This window comes from Podarcis raffonei, chromosome 16, assembly GCF_027172205.1.
Source record: "Podarcis raffonei isolate rPodRaf1 chromosome 16, rPodRaf1.pri, whole genome shotgun sequence".
NCBI lineage: Eukaryota > Metazoa > Chordata > Lepidosauria > Squamata > Lacertidae > Podarcis > Podarcis raffonei.
The window spans coordinates 29,708,754-29,726,062 of record NC_070617.1 but is presented as its reverse complement, the minus strand read 5'-3'; the positions used below and the strand labels follow the sequence as shown (position 1 = coordinate 29,726,062).

Sequence of the window (17,309 nt, the reverse complement as noted above, 5' to 3'; positions counted from 1 at the left end):
AGAAGGCCCCAAGTTACCCAAGATTACTCAAGAATGATATCCAGTAATTCAAGATTTATAAAGTAATTACTTTAGAAAAATGTCATCACACATTTTGTGTCTGTTATTTTCTTGCGCCAGTTTTACACAGTTAGGCTAAAATTCAATGTACCTGTATGTCATTTAGGATCTGTATCCTGGCTGGAATCTAGCAGTTTCCTCAAAAATCAGTTCTTTCAGTTTTTCCTTTGGTAAGTCATCCAGCTCCATGTCAAACTTGAAGGGTGCTTCAGCTACAGGCTAACAACAGCAACATGAAATCTTTTACTAAACCTGTTTACAAATTTGTTCCAAACCACCATAGGAAACAGGGAGGTAACAGAGAGGTAAAGGTAAACAACTTTGAGGACCAGGTGGTTTAAAAGCAGGATACGTCTTTAAAAAATAATAAAGCATAGCAAAATTAGTTTTACGATTCATTTAGTAACCAAAGAGGAAGCAGAGGACAACTGTGTGTTACTTTTTACATTTTTATAGGAAATTTTCATGCAGTGTTCTTGTCAGATTAGGTCTGAGTTGTTTCTAGTTATGTGAAGACAGTCATGTCTATTCGTCAGAGTGAAAGTGTCTAACAGAATGTGTTAAGTAAGAACGCAATGAAGTGTATGAAATCTTTTTCCTGTGTTATACAGCAAATTACAAATAACATGAGCGTATGGCTCTTGTACAGTGGCACTGTTTGTGGGGTCTAAACACAAATGCTACATGCACAAAGTCTGGACAGATACATGGACATAAACAATTATGTACGTACATCTGGGGGCTCTGACTGACAGGAATTGTTCATCATATGTTCACCTGTGTTGACAGACACTTGTCATGGTAAACAGTGGTGTAGCTATTGTAGATGGAACAGTTGTTTTTGCTACATAAAATGTGGCACTGCTCTCAAATAGAATTTAAAACCTAAGGCATCTGAGAGTCACATGGTGTCAATTGTCTAATATGAACCCATCTAAACATAAATATATAAATATCAATCTTTATTATTATGATCACAGATCAGTCATTAAATTACAATCAAACAAAAACAATTTTACAATTTCCAGGCCAGCAAACAACTACAGTCATACCTTGGTTCTCAAACAGAATGTGTTCTGGGAGTCCGTTCGGCTCCCGGAACCGTTTGAAAACCAAGGTGTGGCTTCCGACTGGCTGCAGGAGTGTCCTGCAGCCAATCGGAAGCCACGCCGGATGTTCGGCTTCCGAAAATGGTTCAAAAACCGGAGCACTCACTTCCAGGTTTTGTTTGTTCAAGAGCCAATTTGTTTGGGAGCGAAGGCATTTGAGATCCAAGGTACGAATGTATTTGGAATTAAGAGAATGGCAAAGGGCTAGGATGTGTGAGCATTGTCACACACTCACAATCACACTAGAATGGATTGCTGAATGTTAGTGAGTGTGCTTGCACAGAATTTTGTCACTTTAACAGTGATTTTGTTAGTGAAGCCTGACAAAAGAAGGGAAATGTAAAGATGATCAGATCTGCTTGTAAATGTAAATATAAAGTTACTTACTTACTAGTACATATAAAATTATGAATTTTGTTTGTGATTTACTTGCTAGCTTCCTCTATTCCCCAAACTATTCTAAGCATCTATTTAAAGAGTTTCAGTGATTTCAAACCAAGTAAAATAAAATGTTCCCCTACCTCATCACTTGGATCATAATACTGCTCTAGATATGGATGCGCCAAAGCTTCTTCCACTTCAATTCTTTTATGAGGGTTGAAGGTCAACATTTTATCCAGCAAATCAAGAGCTATAGTAGAGAAAGCTAGAATCAGTTTGTGTTGTAATGCAGCCATATTAATTCAGCACTGTTCTTCCCTTCAGGCATGATTCAGAGCAGTTCTGAGTATGTTTAGCAAGCAGCACAAGACATATGTATCCTAATTCAGAACACAGAGATTGGAGGGTGGGAAGAAAAATAGTTTATAGGAGAACAAACCATATCCTACAACCTCCCTAACAGGTTCCAAGGCATCATTGAATGCTTTATGGGACTTTGGACTGGACTTACTGCTTATCTGCTCCCAAGAAAATTACTTGCAAGTGTGCTTGTCTTGAGGTACTTGCCAGCCCTCTGCTTCTGATCTTGCTGGACATTGCCACAGTCAGTGTACTTATGTCTTTCTGCCCCAGAAGGGTGCAAAAGAAGCCAAAGAGGCTCCCTACCTCTGCTCATCACCAAGGACTCAGCTATACAGCTGCAAATAAAATGTTTTAAGTGTGTTGCAAAGTGCAAAATACAAATGTGAAACAAGATGGCGACAGTGAGCTATGGCAAATTCAATATATTTTTTCAAAACGTTTTTTTAAAAAAGCATTTTCACAGCATTTTTTATGTGTGTGTAGATTTCACCCAAACATGAAATGCAATGCCCATGTGCACTGTGTGCGTGTCCATAGCACCTGGGCCTTATTTCCAAGCTTTGTTAATCTGGAGTCAAGCACAATTGATAGAGGTTCACTCCCAACTCCAAAAGAAAAAGAAAAAAGCACCAGCTAAAACAGTTTCATGAGCATTTGGCCAAGAAATGTCTAGGGTGAGCAACCATCCTTTAGAGTGCCACTGACCACCAGCACATGAAGTGATTAGCCCCAATGAATATGAACTGGGAACAGAAATTAGCAAACTACAAATCTCTTAACTTTTTTGTGATTTAAGCTCTTTACAAGCTGCAATGAATCTGATACCAAACACAAATATAACATAATTTATATAGTTATATTCTGTGAAGGGAGATTTAATGGGCAAGATTTCAGCCCTTGCTACATTCAATGGTCACAAATCTTGCATCACTATATTCTAGTTGTTATCTCAATCTTTTTATGTTACCTTTGGGGTCAGCATTTGGAAACAGCCTGTTCCATGGCACCTTGTTTTTGTACGGAAGAGAAAGCAAATAGTTTCTGGCTTTCAAATTGATTATGCAGTTCAAGTCTTCTTGAGAAGGAGATCCAAGTATTCCTACAATTCAATAAAATAGAGAAAAGAGTATTATTGTGGAAACAAAGCACTTGAATGCATTTGATAAAGATTAATATCAAGTTTCTTAAATCTGTTATCATTTACTAGATTGGGTGTACTAATAGATGCAGGTGTGTCACTGAACAACCACCTGTCATTTGTGGTACTGAGCACCTTCCACTAATTAAGGTTATTTCACCAGCTGCTGCCTTTCCTGACACTATCCCTGCTCTGGTTACCTCCAGATTCAACCCCTGCTCAGGGGCTGACTTTGGAAACTGGTTGGAAGCAGTTGCTAGTAATCTGGAAGCTGTATCTTAAATTAACTGGGAGCAGCACTGAAGGGAAATTATGGGGTATTCTTTAATTATCTCAAACTAGTTCATATCTGTGGACCAATGGATAATGAAAATTTGTATCAAAGGATGGTACTGAAGAGGAATTTTGCTCTGGTTCATTTTCTACTTGTTTCTGTGGCGCTTACATCAAGGAGGTTTCTGCTGGATTGTGCCCTTGCCTGGTGGAGGAGTGCAGAGTACAGGGGGAGAAACAGGGGAGAAAATCAGCATGAATTTAAAATAAAAATATGAATAGATGGCCACAGCTGGTACCATCAATCAAATCAGTAGGCTGGAGAGAAATGGCAATTAGTAGACAAAAGCAGCCTTTGCCTATAGTTATATATAGAAATCTTACCAAGGATGTGGTTCAGCTGATCAAGATAGTGTTTTCCTGGAAAGATGGGTCTGTTTGATAGCATCTCCGCCAAAATACAGCCTACAGACCAGATATCAATAGATTTGGTATAACCCTACAAGAAGAAAAATGGGGAAAATCACTTGTTGCTAGCATTTGCTGTACTGTTCAACATACTACAATTTAAGAGAGCCAAGATATGGTAATTTTGAAATCCAGAATTCCAGTCCTAGCGCTTGTGATGAATCAGAATTTATATAACTGTTCTTGAACAATGAGGCAAGCACTGTGTTTTATAAATATGAAGGGTAAGCACAAAAGTACAGAAGACACCTACAATGCAATCTATGGATGATTACTAATAAGTCAGTCTCAATGTCTATATTTGCTTATCACAGAAAACCACAGTTCAGCCATGAGAAGTTTAGAAGCTTCTTCTTTTGATTTAAGCACAACTTGCCATGCTGTTGGGACTGAGACCTACTATTAAGCTTAGCCACAATTAGTCTTAACAAGCCAACGTCAGTAGCAATAGTGTCAAGCTGCCTTGTTTTAAACTAGCTGTCGTTAAGAATAACCACACTTGGTTGGTTCAGAACATTATGAACGGTCGCTAAGTAAAAGCTACCAGATTCCTTATCGTCATGTAGGAACAAAAAAGGGGAGGGGAGCATGTAAGTCTGAGGCTCACTACAGCCATTTCCTGCTTATTGACATCGTGCTAAACTATGCTTTATCATAAGGTGCATATTCAACCATTGCTTTCAGCTGGACTCACTTGCACTCACCCTGACATGTGTGCATGGGAATGCAGTTTTAGAAACATGAAATACAAACTTTATCCAATTGTTACCATGTGAAACCCACAAAGATTACTCTTATTTTTTTTATGCCAAGCCCTAAAGCCAGTGTGATCTTTTGATATAAAACAAAGTATCAGGAAACTCTGACTTCAATGATTGCTGAGTTAAGCAAGCCACACACTTAGCCTGAGCTGCTCATGTGTAAAATGGTACTAACTTCTGATTTCATATGAAAATAAACAGCATATTTTGCACACAAAGAGATGATACAGAAATAATTAAAAACCTGACAATATGGATTTCTGAAGTGCCCTAGAACTCTGGATATACCTCAATGCGTAAGATTTGATATACACATGCTAAAAGAATGGACAAGCATTAGAACATGGTCCATTGAACTTTCTTGGGTTTATGTGAGTTGGATCCCACTACTACTAAGCTCCAGACTGCCTTAATTCCCACTTGCCTGCTTCTGCAAACTAGGATGCAAACCCACAACCGTGTGTTCCACTGTGCTCTGCCAGTTTAGCCAGCTCCTGTCTCTCACCAGTGATAATTGCATGCCTGCATATGTTCATTTTCTTCCAGGGATTAAAATTCCAAACGAATGCTGGGCTGCTAGTTTATTTCCTATCATACTCACAGTTCCATTCCAAAGCTAAAAAGTAGCAGCACTAGGTACTGTGGCCTCAATTTGGTAATTCTATAAAAAGCCATACGCAAGCAGCTTCATCTCTCAGAAAGCAACATAAATTTCAATGATAGGCAATCAAGAATTTCTACTTGAAGTCAAAGCTAGCTCTGGTTTGCAGCACAGTTGGTTAAACACATAATCAAGACATTCAACTGAGCCAGCAATCTCTCATATGGCTACAGTCAGTGAATTAAGTATCGGGGTGCAATTTGTTCATGTACAAAATTTAGGATTTAATTAGATTTTCCAGGAGCCACATTGTAGTGGAATGCTCTCCCAGCAGATGTTGAACAGATAAACAGCTATGTGATTTTTAAAAGACATCTGAAGGCAGCCCAACAACAACAACAGTAGTAGCAATAAGAATAAGAATAACAATATATATTATTATTTGTTATTATATATTTCAAGCACCACATGAGGCACTCTTCCATACATAGCTCTTACTTTAGAATTCAACATGATTTCAGGAGCTCTGTACCAACGTGTAGCTACATATTCTGTCAGGAACCCAGTGTGATCATGATCTGGATCTGCAACACGAGCCAGTCCAAAGTCACAGATCTAATATCAAATCAAACAAAGATGTTATAGGAGGCATAGCTTTCTCTTTATTTTTTGTCACATCAATATTCCTAATCAAGCAAAAATTCATGCATTGCAGGGGATTGGAGTAGATGTCCCATCCAACTCTCTCTGATTCTATCATCAAAAACCCTCTAAGATTTTCAAGCTGCAGTAAAAACTGTAAATGTGCTTTCTGTCTTTTAGAATCTGCAGATTAGCTGTCCCATGGCAACAAGAAGGAACATTTACAGGTTCCATTCTTTAAGGAAATGGAGATAACATCTGAACAAAAAAAGTGAACAAAGCTTCAATCCATGCATAAACAACTTTTGTGTATGTGCTAAAACTTCACTGCCAAATACCACAACAATGGTACACATGCCTTTCTAATAGTCTCTGTTACAGCTTAGTTTTTGGGATCTTTCTTGGCATAGAAATCCACTGATTTAAAACAGCGAATGAGTACGTTTTATATTGTCATGGGTACTTTTATATTGACAAAAAGATACTTGCTAACCTTGAGATCACAAGTGGTGTTTAGCAGCAAGTTGGAAGGTTTGAGGTCACGATGCAGCACATTGGCTGAATGGATATATTTTAATCCTCTCAGGATCTGGTAAAGGAAATAACAGATGTGGTCATTGCTGAGATGTTGAGTCTTTAAGAGCTTGTAAAGGTCTGTCTCCATTAGATCTTGCACAATGTATCTGTAAATCGTATTAAGGCAAACAAACCAACATTTTACTACATAATACTGGAGTTGCTTAGCTCCCGAGTTTTTTAAAATTTCACTTCTACATTTTTAGAAGAAAAAATGTGCAACATTGCTGGATGGTTAATCAATAAAGAAGCACATCACCCATAACTAATGTCATAGTCTTACTTAAGAATAGCTCAGTTGGTAGAGCACAAGACTCTTAATCTTAGGGTTGTGGGTTTGATCCCCATGTTGGGCAAGATTCCTGCATTGCTGTAGTTGGACTAGGTGAGCCTCAAGGTCCCTTCCAAATCTACAGTTCTATGATTCTAAATTGCAACATTTGCATGGTACAAGGATTGCTTACGAATTGAGAATAGCAAATTGTAATAGGATATGGAATCATGCCAATCAGTTGGGCTCTTGGAAAAATCCGTATGACTGCTTCAAACAATCCTCTCCAGTATGACAACTGGACATGGGGAAAAAGGCTTGCTGTGAACCATGAGATGGGCCTAGAAGGATAAGAAAGGAGGAGAGGGAAACTCCCCAAAGTGCATACAGTCGTACCTTGGTTTTCGAACAGCTTAGTTCTTGAACATTTTGGCTCCCGAACACCGCAAACCCAGAAGTGAGTGTTCCAGTTTGTGAACTATTTTTGGAAGCTGAATGTCCGATGGGGCTTCCATGACTTCCTGCAGCCAATCAGAAGCTGCGCTTTGGTTTGGTTTCTGAACGTTTTGGAAGTCGAACGGACTTCTGGAACGGATTCCAGTCGACTTCCAAGGTACGACTGTACAATCAAACCAAATGGAACAATAGAGGGGGGGGGGGATTCTGTGCAAGTTATCAGTTCCAAACAGTGTCAATGGAAGGGTGGGGGAAGGAGCGAAAATAGACAGAGGTTGAGGGAAGCACAGAGAGAGATGGGGTGGCACAGGAAAAAGAGATGGGGTATACAAAGAGCAAGCTATGCTACACTTGAAACTCAGTCCACTTTTAGCCTTGGCCCCACCCCACCCTCTGCCAGCATTCAGCCCTCACTCCAGCAGATTACCCAAGAGGGATTGAAGTCCTCAACAGATAAAAGGTTCTGTTGCATTACACACAGAAAGACTTGGGCTTAGGACAACTAATAAAACAGCAAGAATCACTGGATGACAAGATCAAGGAAGCAGTCTTTAACATATAATTTAGGATAACACCAAGATAAACAATCAACAGTGAAACAGAGCAGGAAGCTGAAACAATGAGAGCACAAGGGCATACATCTTTAAAGGATACACATCTTTCATCTGTTCAGTTGTTGGAGCTCTAATAATGTCATTGATCCCAATAATATTTTCATGTTTGAAGCGCAGTAAGATTTTGATCTCTCTCAGAGTTCTCTGGCAGTAAGTCTGGTGTTCAAAAGGACTGATTTTCTTTATGGCCACCCGAACTTTATTCACATTGTCATGTGCTGAACTGGAAGAAGAATTGTCAATATTAAACAAAAAATTAATGGCATTATCTACAGAACAAGACTCAAGTTATCTAGAAATGCTGACATAGCCTTTTTCAATCATGAAGATAACAAAATTCAATTTATCTGCCAAAATACTGTGAGGTTTCAACACTTTATCATTTTTCTCAGAACCAGTGGTGGCAAGATAATAATGGTGGCATCATAATAACTTTAACCATATTAGATAAAGCTTTAGACACTATGTCAGAAAACATTATTTAAAACATAGAAACTTGCATTGCATTAGTAGCTTGCATTAGGCCCAGTATACTGAAGGAGCATCTCCACCCCCACCATTCAGGTTGGACACTGAGGTCCAGCTTCAAGGGCCTTCTGGCGGTTCCCTTACTGTGAGAAGTGATGTTACAAGGAACAAGACAGGGCGCCTTCTTGGTAGTGGTGCCCATCAGATGTCAAGGAAATAAGCAACTATATGACTTTTAGAAGACACCTGAAGGCAGCCCTGTATTGGGAAATTTATTATGTCTGATGTTTTACAATTTGTTATATGTGCTGTAAGCTATTTTGCTGTATTGCATGAATAAATAAAATTGTATGAATAATAACATTGTGTTGTTGTTGTTGTTAGTCCCGTTAAATAATTTTGAACAAAATACAACAAAATTATCCAGGTAACGGTTAGTCACTTGCTGCTTTAACACTTCTCAAAGTTTTTTCAGGATGTGAAAAGCAGTAGACAGGAAATTTGTCAAAATATTCACAAGATTAGTTAGATGTCTCCTTTGAATATTGGCATTCAAGATCCTACTTTTAAGCATAATTTCAAACTTCATTCCAGATTTCCTGCCTCATTAAAATGTCCATGATTTCAGCTTTAATTAGAAAGATGGCACACCACCCTCATGTCTTTGAGAGAAACTTAGCCAATTCAATCTTGCAGGAATTAAAGTAATCTAAATCTCAGATTGCTTGTTCCACCAAACCTTTATACGGCCCCATTGGTGTGACCAGGGAGAAATAAGGTTTTTTGAAAGGTAACAGTTGCCTGAACAAATGAATAGAACTAAACAGAAAACTGATGTTTTAGATAAGGAAATAAGAGTTAATACACACTGAAATACAGCAAACAGGAGGACATTATATCAGTAACCAAATTAACCAAATTGATGAGCCAAAGAACAGAGAGGAAGAATCATTTTATAATCCGGTATATGCTTGACAGGTTAGAAAAGAAGCCATTTCTCTTTACTGAACAATGCACTGGTCACTCAGGCTGAACAATGTCCTGGCCATTGCTTTTTTTAAGCTTAGATAGACAGGGACCTGGGTTAAATTTTCCATTAAATTAAAGCCTTTTGTCACGTAACATATTAAGTCCCTATGTAAACTACTTCAACAAAAAAGGACTACAAAAAAAAAATCAAATATTTATTATAGGTGCAATTCCTATTCAGGCAATGTTTTAAAATGACAAAGTGCTATAATTTATGATATAAAAGTTATACGCATAATCCTGAAGTTAAGAGCTTTTCAATCATGGTTTTCTGGAGAGAAACAAACTGTGAGAAGTGTTTCAGACAAAGCTAAATATGGTCTATAGTTGTGTATATCTAGCAAAATTTAATGTATGACAAAAGGTCACCAAAATAAAAAACTAGATATATAGCATATTAAATCACATCAAAATATTCTGTGAATATTATACACAGAGATATCCAATGTATAAGGATTAACGAAAAGCCACTAACTGAAAAGAAATATTCTACATCATTAATAAATGAAATGCATCATCTTTGTAGTATGATTGCACATACAGAGAGAGGAAAGCCCATCTGTTGATAATATTTCCACATATTTTACTGGCAAGAGCATTCCATAACTGGGGAGCCAAGACTGAGAAACCCTTCATCCAGGAAAGCTAGAGAAGGCATGGTAATCAACTGAAGGCTGTCTGTCAAAGAACCTAACATAAGATAGGCATAAAGGGAGATAGGCAGTCAAAGACTCACAAAATTGTAGAATTGGAAGAGATCCCAAGTGTCATCTAGGCCAACCCCCTGAAATGCAGAAAACTCAACTAAAGCATCCATGACAGATGGCCATCCAACCTCTTAAAAACTTCCAATGAGGGACAGTCCACAACCTCCCAAGGGAATCCGACTGTTCCACTGTCGAACAGCTCTTACTATCAGAAAGTTTTTCCTGATGTTTAGTTGTAATTTCCGGAGCAGGAGAAAACAAGCTTGCTCCATATTACATGTGACAACCATTTCAATATTTGAAGATGGCTATCATATTTTCTCAGACGCCTCTTTTCTATGCTAAACATACCCAGCTCCCTCAACTGGTTCCTCATAAGGCTTGGTTTCCATACCCTTGATCATCTTGGTTACTATCCTCTGCACACATTCCAGCTTGTCAATATCCTCCTTAAATTGTGGCACCCAGAACTGTACACAGTACAGTATTTCAGCTGTGGTCTGACCAGGGCAGAATAGAGTGGTACTATTACGTCCCTTGATCTGGACATTATACTTCTGTTGCTGCAACCTAGAACAGAATTAGTTTTTCTTACTGCTGCAAAAAAATGCTACACACATCCTGGTCCCAAGCTGTAAAAGGCACCAGAAGTCAGAATCGGGCCTGAAAACAGATTGAGGACCAGTACAAGTGGTGTAGTATGATCATAATGCCCAATCCTATTCAGAAATCTATACTGTTGTATTGTAAGCTGATTGCAGTTTGTGATCTGTCCTGTAATGAAGTTCATTACAGTAGTTTATACTTGTGACTTAGCATGTAAACTGCACTTGCACTCAACAAACTGTTATGCACTTAATGCTTTGTGCTTGTGAAGTAAGTAGTCAGTAATGTCATGCATGGATACACTGCTTAGTGGCAGGTAACTTCTATGCACATGGAAGAGTAGTACACCTTGGCAATGCCTTTTTCTGTGGGTTCTGCTTCCTCACTCACTCACTGTGCCCCTAGGTGCATGGGCACAACCCTTTTACCACTGGATTCTGCTCCCACTGCATGGGCTCCACAACTTTACTGCTAGGCTGTACCCCCCCAAGTGTGCACAGGTGGACTCCATGTTGCAGGCTGGGGTTCCAAAAGGACTCCAGCTCCTGGCAATATGAAAAGGACTGGTTTTTAAATCAACTTACCATGGGAAGGGGGAGGGAATGGACACAGTGTGGGAAGCAATATTTATCCTTGTCAACAAGGCCCTGAGCAAAAGGCAGTTAGCAGAAGTGCAGGCCTTGGCAAAGCAAAGGTAAAGAAGCACCTAGGGTTTAGTGAGTGTACATTAGAAGGTGCAGATGGTGCTTTGCTAAAAAGGCAGCAGAGAAGAAAATGGGCAAAGTTGGTCAAATCTTGATTTTCTTCAGAGATGCTTCAAGAATTATATTTTTTAAAAGCCAGAACAGGAAGCAAATAATATAGGATAGGGAGGAGTTGATGGTGGACGTTTAGACCAGATGCAGCTAGAAGGACCAATGACCTGACTCAGTATGAGGCAACTTCTTACATTCTTACAGAGTCTAAGGTGTAGGCAGAAGATAACACTTTCAAGAGGACCACAGCCATTTACAAATCATAGAAATAGCAAGACACAGAAGAGGGAAGGAAATGAGGGCTAATGCCAAGACAAATTTCCACAGGAAAAGGGTCAGAGAGTTCTTAAGAGTTCTCAGTGGAGGTTGAAAAGAAGTCAGTGTAGAAGAGAATGTGGGGGGGGGGGGGAAAGCTGGGTCAATGAGGTTATTTGTATGAATGCTGAATCACCAGCGAAATTGGAATATTGTCAGGAGGGAAAGGGGAAAGCCATATGAGGCATGGCATGAAAGCTGAAGGGAGGTAGCATGGGGAAATGGCAATATACCACAGCAATCCAGAGATGCAAAGGAAATATAAAAGATGAATTTTGAAGGTTGACAAGCAGTGAAAAAAGCAAGCAACCAGGAGCTGAAATGGCAGGATTTTGCAAAGAAGCCAATTCTGCCATCACATCAGCCAAGTCAGGATGAGTGGGAGGAGAAGAAACTTCAAAAGACGAGAGCAGCAACAGGGACTGTGTTGGGGGAGGGGAGCCAGATTTTGGTGCGTGCAATGAGCTAGAGGGAGGCAAGAAAGTAACATTCCTAATTATCACAATCCACAAGGAGAGTTCATCTAGAATATTTCAACTCAGCCCTGTGGAGCCTTCAATGTGAAGTTCCTTAGGGATCTATCCTATCTCCTATGCTGTTCTACATCTACATGAAACCGTTGGTGGGGTTATCCGGAGGTTTGGAGTACGTTGTCAGCAGTATGCTGATGACAATCAGCTCTACTTTTCCTTTACACCTGCAGGTGAGGCAGTGGAAATGCTGGACCGGTGTCTTGCCTCGATAATAGAATGGATGAGAGCCAACAAACTGAAACTCAATCCATATAAGACTGAGGCACTGTTAGTGGGTGGTTCCTTAGATCAGATGGCTTTGAGGCTGCCTGCTTCTGATGGAGTTACACCTCCTCTGAAGGAGCAGGTTCATAATTTGGGAGTACTCCTGGATCCTTTGCTGTCACTTGAGATGATTTTCTGAGGCCCTTTTTCGTGTGCCTCCTCCACAATAGGTCTGTAGGGTGGCAACACAAGAACTGGCCTTTTCTGCAGTGGCTCCCCATTTGTGGAATGCTCTCTCTAGGGGGGCTCGCCTGGAACCTTCATTATACACCTTTAGGCACCAGGCAAAAGCGTTCCTCTTTAACCAGGCCTTTGGCTGACTGACATCCAATGCCCTATTAAAATGTGGTGATCGTGGGGGACACACGGACGGACGCTATACGGTTGTTCTTGTTCTTATTTTGAGTATGTATTCTGTGTTTTTATATCATGATTTTATCCCGTGAACCGCCCTGAGACCTGCTAAATAAACAACTACTACTCCTGGCTTCAAATCACTTTTGTTGTGGAGTTATCTTAAGTGATTCAAGCAAAGTCACAGAGTTAGCCCCACACTGGTCCTGAACATGTTTACATTAACACAACCTTCCAACAATTTCTTTGCTTTAGAGCATGTGCATAAGTTTATGACATCTTTACATTTAATACTGACATTTCTACTTCTATAAACTTTATTCCAATCTCATTACTGTAACACTAAGACACGATCAAGGCTTTTCTGAAGTATTCACATTATGGTCACTTACTGACTGCAGTTGAATGGCTTACGCCTATACTTTAGTTTTTAACTAGATTAAACTACAGTTTTCACAGTTTATATTCACCTATACAGTTTTTAAAGGAATAACCCATTCGGTTTTTTATCACTAAAATAAACATCCAACAAGTTATTTTTATTTAAAAAATGCATTCAAACGTGATTTAAATCAGTGTTATTTATTGCTTAACAACTGCTCACATGCTAACTTTTATTAATATTGCTTTTTTAAAAAAAAGTTCCCCTAGGGCAGAGTACACTGTGCAATGTTCCTTTCTAAGGGGAAAAAAACTTTTCTTAAAAGTGCCTGATGCAAAGTGCTGCTGAGCATAGACTGTGAGCAAAATTATTTCCTCCTTGTTCACAGATACTACACTGTCTGAAAAGTGGCTTAGGGTGAGACAACAGGCAGACATTTGAATGAGAAGAAATGATGACTCTGGGTTGGCTGGTTTCCACAATACTGTACAGTGGTGCCCCGCAAGACGAATGCCTCGCAAGACGGAAAACCCACTAGACGAAAGGGTTTTCCGTTTTGGAGGTGCTTCGCAAAACGAATTTCCTATGGGCTTGCTTCGCAAGACGAAAATGTCTTGCGAGTTCCTGCAGGGTTTTTTCCCCCCCCCCTTTTCCCCAAGCCGCTAAGCCGCTTAACAGCTGATCCGCTAAGCCGCTTAACAGCTGATCGCTAATCCGCTTATCAGCTGATCCGCTAAGCCCGCTAATCCGCTAATAGCGCTAATCCGCTAATGGGCTTGCTTCGCAAGACGAAAAAACCGCAAGACGAAGAGACTCGCGGAACGGATTCTTTTCGTCTTGCGAGGCACCACTGTACCTGGAAAACAGTGCCAGTCACCACCTGTTAAGCTGTGTAGAGCAGCGGACTGCGCCCACCGAAGCCTTCATAACACACACAAGTGCACTACACTGCAAATGCAATCACTGCACCTATGTTAATTTCCAGCCAGCTAGTGAACCTAAACCTGTCCCATTTTTGATGACTTATTGCGTATTTACTTCTTTCAGAGTTTCTGGTCAGTGATGCTTACAAAGAAGCCATTAGGCGATGCTAGGCTACATAGAATAAACTGAAGAAAGTTCTAGGGCAGCAGTTGCCTAGTCTTCAATGGAGTGGGAAAGGTGTGTACATGTGAGAGATACACTCTGACTCCGGTGGATAATATTTAATGTCAAATTAGGTTTTAAATATTTATTAACTTTCACCAACTATATTCCATTACAGTACATGTTTCCTTAAAAAAAAAGCTCATTCACTGCAAGACTAGTATGTTTATGCTGCAGTGAAGTCCCTGAGACTTAAAATACTTTCAGTGCACTTATTTTAGTAATAATGAATCACACAAAAACTGAATCTCAGTTTTGTAGACTTCTACCAAAAGCAGTTTAAGCAAAAAATGTGGTTTTATCACTATTTGGTTCTGATTGTTTTGTGCACAATGAGACTTTGCCTACATATACACCACTACTTCTCATCCATCATTATTCGCTGTACACTGTATGTTGTTTCATAACAACATATGGATATTTAAATAAGATATATTCAATCATTCTCGCAAATTTAAAACACTACTGATAGATACCAAGTTACGGTAAGCCAGAGTTCTACTGCACTTGCTACAATACATTTGGCAGAGCAAGAAAAGAGAAAATGCCAGCAATGATCAAACAGCAATACAGCTTAGACAACACTGTCTTGCACCTTACTGCCACAGCTTCTCATATCCATATTGTGACAGATATATGAGGATGTGAGTTAACCAGCACAATACACATGCAACAGCAAATTGTTTTCTTCATGCTTCCTATAAGTACCAACTAAATGTGACAAATGATGGCATTTGATCCATCATTTCCTCCCAATTTTCGATCTTCCATTGCATCTCCATCTCTTCTTGCTCATGACAGCATACTGTCAGTGGCAACCCACCACAAGTTATTAATGCTAATTAAATCCAACCAAGGATCTCTTCTCTCACTTTTACCTAAGACAAAATAAATTGGGAAAAAGATGTCACCTTGCTTTTACTCTTTCAGCAATGAGAAATCAGGTAGCTCCCTAGCTTCTAGAGGCACCCCATGCCCTCCCAGAAAGCTCCCACACTACATATACAATCAAGTCAAATATATCAGCTAAGCCACAACACACAAACACTATTGTTTTGTTTCATGTTCACAGTGATATAATTATTGAGCTCTTGGCTTTACATTTTATATTTATATTGTTTTTATCAGCATAAATTACCTAGGGTGCTGTTGGCCAAGGAGAGGCGACTCATGAATGTTACAAACTACAATAAAGAATAATAATTTCAATTTATATACTGCCCTATTACCTATAACAACAACTTCCACATTGCTCAAAAGAAAACACAGGGAACAGCAATAGCTCAATTGTAAAAGCACCTAATTTGCATGCAGAAGGTCCCCACAGTTCAATCCTCAGCATCTCCTGGAGTCCAGGTAAAGCTGGGAGAAACCCTTGTCTGAAATCCTGGAGAGTAACTGCCAGTCTGTGTAGACCAGGGGTAGGCAACCTAAGGCCTGGGGGCTGGATGCGGCCCAATCACCTTCTCAATCTGGCCCGCAGACGGCCCGGGAATCAGCGTGTTTTTACATGAGCAGAATGTGTCCTTTCATTTAAAATGCATCTCTGGGTTATTTGTGGGGCATAGGAATTCGTTCATCCCCCCAAAAAAAATATAGTCCGGCCCCCCACAAGGTCTGAGGGACAGTGGACCGGCCCATGGCTTAAAAAGGTTGCTGACCCCTGGTGTAGACAGTACTGAGCTAGATGGACAATAGATCTGACTCGCTATAAAGCAGCTTCCAATGCTCTTATTGATTAAATGGTTTTGGCAGAGAAGAGGTGGTTTAAAAAAGAAATCCAGCCCTTTGCATATACAATTCTGTGCACATTTACCTAGGGGTAGTCCACTGAAGTCACTGCTATTTGCTTGTAAAGTAAACATGCACAAGCTTGAGTTGAAGAGCTGCACTTTGTAAATCTACACTTACCTCTGAGCAACGCTCGTCTACTTATGATACTATTTTGCTTTCCCAACAGACACTGCCTCCCTAAGGAGCCCAACACAATCTAAATACCGTGCACCAATGCTCACTGCAGGTGCTGTACATACACACACAACAGGATTTCAGCATAAAAGTGACACTGTGGATGGGCTGCAGCAAGTCATCTTTGCAGGGCGCAGGAGCCTCTGAAAAACTGGGAGGCAGAGGAAAGTGAGAAGGAAAATCCAACGACTAACAGGTCAGTGTGCAAGCGTTTTTTAGTCTCTTGGATCGCACTGTAAGCTGTACCTTATACTGAGCCAGAAAAACAAGAAAGGAATTTTCTCTCTCCCATACATAAGGCTGCGGTCCTATTTCCCTTTCTTGCCCTTGGGTACTCACTCCCCAGGCTTACTTCCGAGTAAAACACGCGCAGAATGGCACTGCAGGCGTCGGGCTGTGCAACCTCTCGGCCCCGATCTCCATCCCATGCATGCGCTTTCCGAAGGAAGGGAAGGTCCCTCGTTGCAGCGCTAGTGCGCAGCGCCCTTAACCACATAAGCCAAGGGCGCTTTCTTGCATTAAAATAATAATGAATAATAATAATAATAATAATAATAATAATAATAATAATGGTGCTGAGGGGGAAATTCAGCAGCAGCAAAGGGTGCGGGGGGGGGGAGAGAGAAGTGGAAGCAAGAGGAGAGAATTAGCGCCTTCTTACCAGACCATCCCGTAAGCCCCTTCCCCGATGTAGGAGAGGTTGGTGTAGCGAGGCCCCACGTCGAAGATCTGCCCTCGCACCATCTCCGGGCCCCCGGCGAGGCTGGCACAGCTGCCCGCCGCTGCCCCCGACACCGCCGCCATGTTGTTGTCCGTGAGGGGAGGAGGAGGAAGAGGAGGGGAGTGGGGGTGAAGAAGGAGGGGGAAATGAGAGGGAGGGAAGAGGAGAGGAAAGGCGACAAGGGGCTGGACTCCACCCTCCCCTTGCCCGGCAGGCCGTGTCTCTGTGTGTGTGAGGAGAAAGAGAGCGAGAGGCACACAAGAAGGACCGGCCCGCCGGCGCCGCCACACAAACCGCCAGCCGCTCTCTGAGGAGCCGCTGAGGGAAACGGGGCGGGGCTTAGGTGGC

At 40.7% G+C, this 17,309-nt stretch overlaps 1 protein-coding gene across 1 annotated transcript in view; it reads right to left on the bottom strand.

Moving 5' to 3' along the window:
- MAPK1 (mitogen-activated protein kinase 1) overlaps positions 1-17,309 on the bottom strand; it is a 23,202-nt gene extending 5,893 nt beyond the window's left edge. The window contains exons 1-8 of the mRNA XM_053369283.1: positions 16,902-17,309; positions 7,754-7,936; positions 6,290-6,479; positions 5,653-5,769; positions 3,709-3,823; positions 2,881-3,012; positions 1,691-1,800; positions 152-279 (exon numbers count right to left, since the gene is read on the bottom strand). Of these exons, the coding sequence (XP_053225258.1) occupies positions 163-279; positions 1,691-1,800; positions 2,881-3,012; positions 3,709-3,823; positions 5,653-5,769; positions 6,290-6,479; positions 7,754-7,936; positions 16,902-17,044 (1,107 nt within the window). The 5' untranslated portion in view covers positions 17,045-17,309 and the 3' untranslated portion in view covers positions 152-162. The remainder of the gene's footprint in view (positions 1-151; positions 280-1,690; positions 1,801-2,880; positions 3,013-3,708; positions 3,824-5,652; positions 5,770-6,289; positions 6,480-7,753; positions 7,937-16,901) is intronic.